At 37.4% G+C, this 7,884-nt stretch overlaps 1 protein-coding gene across 1 annotated transcript; it reads right to left on the reverse strand.

The window, feature by feature from the left end:
• Positions 1-5,878: 5,878 nt before the first annotated feature.
• On the reverse strand, positions 5,879-7,132 carry LOC131044475 (probable F-box protein At4g22030). The gene has a single exon (XM_057977802.2). The coding sequence runs from the start codon at positions 7,130-7,132 to the stop codon at positions 5,879-5,881; it is 1,254 nt and encodes a 417-aa protein (XP_057833785.2).
• Between the last annotated feature and the right edge of the window lie 752 nt (positions 7,133-7,884).

The raw sequence follows: 7,884 nt of genomic DNA on the forward strand, positions 1-7,884 counted from the left end.
TCAGGTCGCAACCTCTGCGTCGACGGGAATCTCTCCCGTGACTCTAGCATCGGCAAGTACTCCTGCAGTCAAACAAATCAAATCATGTCAGTCATAGTGGCATTCACTGTTTATCACAAAATGCTACTCGTTATCTAAATGCACATAGCTATTTATCCTAGTGACACTCACTGTTCATCACAAAGTGTTACTATCTATCCTAGTAGTACTCCATGTTCATCACAAAGTACTACGTGTTTGGCACTCCCTGTTCATCACAAAGTGCTCCTCACATTTGCACTCCCTGTTCATCACAAAGTGTTGCTCATACTTTGGGTACTCCCTGTTCATCACAAAGTACTCTATCTTGGTACTCACTGTTCATCACAAAGTGCCTTGATCTATCCTAGTCTTCCTAGAGGACCTGCTTGAGTGTATCCTCTCAGCAACTTATCCAATCAACAACGTATGTTCATCACAGAACTGCCGATTTGACCTAGAAGACCAAAACTTGCATTTTTCAACACAAACGCGCTTGACTGACACAAACGGGCCTACAGACTGCACAAATGCGCCTATAAAACACAGACACGCCTGTATACCATAAACGTGCTTATGCTGCTCATAAACGCGACTAGACATCGCAGACACCCCTGCACATCGCAGACGTGCCCGCATTCGACGCAAACGTGGTTCCAGACATAGACGTGCCTGGCACCGACACAAACGTGTCTGGAGGACACAGACGCACCTGGCACCAACATAGACGCGTTTCGACGATTTTGACATTTTTTAAGCCCTACTTCTAGGCGCATTTATTGCTCTAACTAGCATGCATTAATGACAAAATTAAATGCGTCAAAGTACAAGGAGGTTTGGTGGTACTTACCGGCTCTCCTGCCTCTGCTGGCCTCTGAAATCGGCGAACACGGTCGAATCTATGCACGAAAGCCACCGCTGCTGACTGCTCCTGCTCTTTTCTTGCTCTGCACTTTGATCTCGTGATGGTGTAGATGACAATGAGGATGTATTTTCCCCCGTGGTCTATCTTATAGCCTACCCTAGCCTTAGCCTTCATTTCCCAAGTCAGTCTTCGTTATCCCGTGACTTTGTCACTTTATTCGGTCAGTCCATTCTATCCCGTCTTTCTTATCAAGAGATTGTCTGCACTCTTTTCAGACATTTTCATCCAATCTCTCGAGGGGGCATATCATTCCCATCTTGGGGCAACTCTGTATCAGTTCATCTTATCTTCTTTGAAACAACGCGACAAGCTGCATTGTCTCAAAGAGGGGCAAAATGTAGACACCCAAAATTGTCATGTCTAATTAAATAAATATTTTATTTATTTAATTATCTAAGCCTAATTCTTCTATTAATTAAATAAATCTTTATTTATTTAATTAATTCATTTATCCTCTTCTAGCCTTATTTCTCATTTAAATAAATACATTTGTTTATTTAAAATATCATTTTCCTAAATTAAATAAATATTTTATTTATTTAATTGATCTCATTTCTTCTATTAATTAAATAAATCTTTATTTATTTAATTAATTCATTAGCTTTTTCTACCTATGACACATGTCATTCATCTCTTAATTCCTACACTACCTACCTCTTTCATTATTTTATTATTTCTTCTACCTACCCTCTAATCCTAGCCGACCTCCCTTTTACACCTCTCAATCTTATCCCTCCATTTCTTATAGTGTCTTCTATTTAAGGAGATGCTTCCTTCATTATCAAACCCTAACAACTTGATCATTTGACTATACTACGATCCTACTTGCAACCACATTCCATTCTTTGTTGAGCTCTTGTGCACATAAAATCTGAGAGCAAATATATCAAGCAAGATCAATGGAGATAGGAAGAATGGAGATCAAAACCCTATTGGACATGTGATGGTATCATCTTTGTGATTTTGTTTTATTTACATTGTCTTAGGTAATCTTCATATGTTATGGTGGATCTTTGTTATTGTTAGGCTAGGGTTTGGTGTTTGAATTCATTTAGCCTTTCAATATTGTTATTATTGTTATCCATTTTCACCATAAACAGTAACTACCCTCCCCTCTCCCTTCTAAGAAAAGTGTCTAGGACAAAAATTTGAATGTGGTTTTCATTTTCCCACCAAACCAACCCTAGTTCTTCCTATGTATTTAGCTAATTGAAAAGTTGGAGGAGATATCTAAATCATTTGACCTCATGACCAGCATTTCAAATTGAGAAATGGCCTAATTTCACTCAATAAATAGAAAAATCACTTTCATTAATCTGTGGTATTCAACTTGGCATCTACATTCGGTAACTAGGATAGGTTGGATGCAGATGTCAAGGATATAAAAATGAAGGTGGGCTTCATGGAACAAAGGAAGTGCCTAGAAGAAGAGGTCAACAAATTAAAGGAGAATCAATGGGTGCTACCATCTAATATGTAGGATTCATTTTTTTATTGTATGTAATTAGTTAAGAATATGACCACCATGATTCATGTCTTGCAATGAGATTTCCACAAGAGAAAAGAAAAATATAAGATGCAAGAAGTTTGAGAAGGAAAATCCACACAAAGGGCACTCCTCACTCCTCCCCCCTTTTCCTATTGTGGTTTATTCGAGTCTCTCTCCTAGGAAAGTGGTGTTAAAAAAAAAATAGAGTTTCTCTACAAGGCATGGCAAGCCATAAATGGCCTCAAACTGTTGAACAATCCCTAGCTTCTCTTTCTATCTTGGGTTGGTTTCCCCAAAATTTTCTATAGTTTTTGGTTGTTAGTTTCCTCTATTTTTTGTTTTTTGTTTTCGTAATCCCATAACTTATGATATTCACTCCATTTTCAATGATGTATACCTTGTTATAGGTATGGGCCCTTTCGCAAGCTAATCTATTCAAAATTTGCATCCAAAAACAAATTGAGAGCAGTGGGAATCCTTTCTTTTCATCCAAAAATATTTCCTTCTTACTTATCTCCTTTCTCTATATCATAACTAGGAAACGATGAATAATGATGGACTACTAAGGTCCTAACCAGTATTGAGAGTGGGGGGGGTGAATCAGTACACACAAAAAAATTGCTTCAACACTTTGTCATATCAAAACACAGTTGACTAGTTGTCTTCACCACTTAACTTAGCCATAGCTATATTAGTTAAACAAAAATACTTCAGACAACATTCAATAGATCTCAAACCTTGATAACTACTTCACTAATATAATCATGCATGAGTTGTACCAATAATACCACAACCATTTAACAATGCATGCATATCTAACTTAATAAAAACCACACAATCATCACATGAAAATCTCACAACCCATAACACACAGATTTTTCACGTGGAAACCCAAATGGGAAAAACCACGGTGGGAATGAATACCCACAAGCTGTTTGTGAACTCTTTTGAAGTCTGCTTTGTTAGGAGCTTATTCCGGTTAAAGAATTTACAATAAAGGTCCTATTAGGAACCAATCCTGTTAGGGATCACCCGATTAAGGGATGGCTATATACCCTGTTAAAGGTTGAAACCCTGTTAGGAGTTACCTCGCTAGAGGATTTAAATAACTCAATAACCTTGAGCCACCTAGTTAGAGGATTTACAACAAAGCCTGTTAAAGCTACCCGATCAAGGGATTTACCTTCTATTGAAATGGTTAGAAGACAATACGTAAAACACCGATCTAATAACAACACTTCTTGCTAAGGCAGATCCTTTTCAGTTCCTCTCTTCTCCAATCACACTCTACAAATTCCTCACTCGGGTTCGGCAAGTATCAAATCTCCAACACGTGGACACAAATACAACTTTTACCAACCACTGCAATAACAAAACTCATCAACCTTATAGACAACAACTAGGTCGGTAGCATAAACCCTAAACCCTAAATATTTCAAGTTTACACTTACAAGTGGTCCAATCCTGACCGTCCAAACACATTACATAGAATGCAACGATCTAAAATAGATCTCAAGACATTCTGCATCGTCCAATCTTCATTGCATCTGGAAATCAATAACCCATCATGCGCTCTTCACACATAGCTAAGAAAAATGCTCATTCTCGAGGTAGGCATTCAATGCATTCAATCTTCACACGCAAGAACCACAAAGAAATCCTTCACGTGCACACAGATGATGTGGTATCTTGATCCTTATCCTTATTCCTTACCTAACTGGTCTCAATACATCCTCGGTTGCACCGCACAAGCCAAACCGATAACCCTAGAGCTGAACTGAGACTACCAACCGATAGTCACACTTAGTGAACCCCGACACTAGTCCACTCCATCTCGGTTGACCATAACCTCTTCTGATCTTCATACCGGTTCACCTTCTTGAGCACTTATTAACAACGTATTGACATCAATGACAACATACATTATCACCGCTTCATCATATGCCAATAGGAAATATATTACAAAATCTCTAATACCACATTGAAAAGTGATAGTGCATACAAAATTCTAAATTACATAATCTTAGAAATTCTTAATTATTTATGTTTATAAAATGAATTACACAAGCTTATAAAAGTAGAAAAATTCCTAAGACAAACCTCGTAAACTAATTAATTTCCCATAAAAAAAATTGACAAATACAACTTTAATACTAACACGTTTATAAACACTACTAACATTTATTGATTTAGTAGCATGATAACTATTTTTTTATTTATTTATACTATGCTATATTATAATTATTTATTAAAAAAGTGCAACAAAAATTAGACAAAAATGCCTAATTTTAGAAGGATGAATGAATTTAGTGCTTGTTCATGTTAGCTTTTAATTTCAATTATTTTTAAATCATAATTTTTGTATTTTATGTATTTTCTTATTTTATTTTATTTTCTCCTTTGGAGTAGAATTCTCCATTGCTTAGGTAAAATTACATTTTAGTTTATATCTATTTCAAGTTACTTTTTTTTTAATTCTAGTTTTGTATTCACCTATTTAATAGATTACGTTGAATGAATTTTGATTTCAAAGGATACATCTATATGTCTTAGTGACTTTTCTATGTATATATATTTCTTGCTAGTTATATAAAATATTATTGTTAAAAAAAAGGGGCTTATTGCTAGAAGGTTGAAATGAATAATTAGGAACAACGAGATTATTCTAAACCCAAAGGTAGCATTATTTTAGGAAAAATTGGTTTATGGGTTGCCAATACATAAATTAGGTTTATCCCTAGAGAAAAATTGGTTTATGGGTTGGTTTACACTTATGAGATGGTTGGGTTAATGTAAACCCTAAATTAACTAACAAATGTGATATCTAATTCTCCCTATAGGGTGGTAGATCTGGCTAGTAAACTCAAATACCTATAATGTTGTGAATAGTATTTTACTATAGGATTAACATCATGGATGCAATATTTTAAATAATTTGATGAAAAATAAAAATAAATGCATAAGAACAATGTATTGCATGCATAGATTTTAGACATTACTTAACAATTTCACCATGAATGATATGAGTTATCATGCATATTTGTTAAAATTCATCAAATAACATAAATTGTAAAAAAAGAAAAGAATAAAATACATTGCCACGAAAGTTAAAAATGATCATGAGGAAACGAATAATTATTTAGTACACCTAGGTGTTTCAGTTTGTAACTTTCTATTTTTCCATCAGACAGTTTTTCATCCTCGTGGGCAATGTATAACTTCCACATGCCTTAATGGTGAGTTAATATAAAAAATAGTGTTAAAAAAATAAAAACTGCATAGGATAACGCATGAGAAATCAGGCAGCATGTAGAACAAGAAAGAGAAACGCGAGGCTGTAATGAGGACAAGAGTTTGTATGGATTAATCACATGTAACATGTATGTATAGCTGTGTACAAGGCAGGAGCCTGAAAAAGTGGGCCGTGTGTGTGTATTAACAATTAATCAGAAAAGCTTGCCGGCAAATTTGGAGGCAGAATCTTCAAGAGGAGAATGAGGATCGCGACCCAGCTGCAAGGCCAATCTCCAACGGAATAGCTCTCCGTTTTCTCTGGCCTCTGGATCTGCCTCGTTCAGAGTGTCTGAGATGGATGAGTCCAGCAAATGGTAGAATCCTGAGCAGTTTCTGTACATCTCAAACACCATTCCGACCTGACCTGCATGGCTCAGTGTGTTGCCCACAACACCCAACACGCCCGCCACCATTGACATAGATAACATTGCGCCATTCAAATTCAATGCCCCTGCAATCCCAGTGAGCAATGGGCCGGCTATTGCAAGAATACTGTTTACTCCCAATACTTTGCGGCTTAGCCCCACATACTCTGCAATATCACCAGTTTTAAGGGTCTCCGAAACACCTCTCAACTCTTTCTCCAGCTCTGCACTCCATCCATTGATGGTTGTGTTGTTGTCAGTTTGGGGTTGGTTCTGGGTTTGATGATTTTGTTCATGTTGAGGCCACCAAACTGTTGGTTGTACAATCTTGGGAAATTTGTCGAGCATACCGGGGAATAGAGGCAGAGGATAAGCCTCATCCAATGCAAGCACAGCTTTGTAGGCCTTGGCGAGGAAGGAATCTGCACACTTCTCCTGCCGAAGGCGGGGAGGCAGAGCAAGCTTTGTGTGGATGTCAGTTTTGAGCTGGTGGAAGAGCCGAGCCGCCATTCTCTGCTCCTCCGCTAACTGCGAAGGCTGGAGTTTGTTTACACCGCACATCAAAGCTGTGGAGAAGCCATACAAAAGTGTGGCGACAACGTTATTACTATCGTTAATGTTGGGTAAAGCCTGGAGAATGAGCGCTGCCAGCGTGATGTTGGTGAGGGAAGCGAGGAGGAGTTTGTTCCATCCGTCTCTTTGCTGTGCGAGGACACCGTGCATTTCTGCCCGGTCTGCCGCTGCTGCCGCCACCAAACGCAGCTTTGCCACAACCATCTCATCATCATCTTCATCTTTGTTGGGGTTTTGGTCGATGTGAGACTGGGTTAGCGGGCGTATGAACAAGTCAACTTGCTTCTGCTGCAGGTATCTTGTGTTTGGACCATCCAACGAAGCCACAACCTGACGACGATCGAGATTTATACGCCATGACTTATTTGCATAATTAGCTAATCCTACATGATCATGTTTCTGTTTCTGTGTCACTAACTGCAAAACTGTATTACTCTTAAGAGCTCTTGTTAGCTTGAGAGCCTCCATAGTTATAATAGCGTCTTGTGTTTCTCTCTTTCCCTATGTGAATTTGATGAAAATAATCAGTCCTCAGGTGTATATGAAGGGAGAGGCCAATTCCGATTGCTGCTACTGTGTTGTTTATCAAGATGTGAAGAATGGAAATATGGTGTGGCCATTTATAAGGGATTCGAGTCTCCGCACGGACCTATCCTATTCTCTACTCTGCCGTTGACGAAAGAAACGTTCTGATTTGACCGAGCCCATGAATTGCCATCTAAATTGACCGAGCTCATGAATGGCCATCAATTAGACTCGGCCTTCTCTCGTGTTCGCCGGGTATATGATTTTTCATTTCTATTCCACCTTTCTTTGTTTCAATCTCCGCCGTTTTAAAAATCGCTCTCCTTATTCTTTACATATTTGCATAAAAGAGGTTTCGAGGTATTTTGAGATCTTTTTGTCTACAACCTATTCATCTCAATGCCAAGCTCCCTTACACAAGAAGGGCCACAAATGAGATTGAATGCCTCTCATGTAATGTATCATCTTTTAAGGGAGAATATAGTTCATTCTTTTAACATATTGTATCTTTCATTCTTCTTTTTATTTTCATTTTATATTATATCTATTAGTTTTAGTATTGGAATGGCATTGATGTCTCTAAAAATATAATATATAAACATATTTAAATTCACAAACATAATGTGTGTTACTTTAATCAATAATATACATTTATAATAAAATAATAAAGATTCTTATATCTACCACTTACAAAA

Source organism: Cryptomeria japonica, chromosome 10, assembly GCF_030272615.1.
Source record: "Cryptomeria japonica chromosome 10, Sugi_1.0, whole genome shotgun sequence".
Taxonomy (NCBI): Eukaryota; Viridiplantae; Streptophyta; class Pinopsida; order Cupressales; family Cupressaceae; genus Cryptomeria; species Cryptomeria japonica.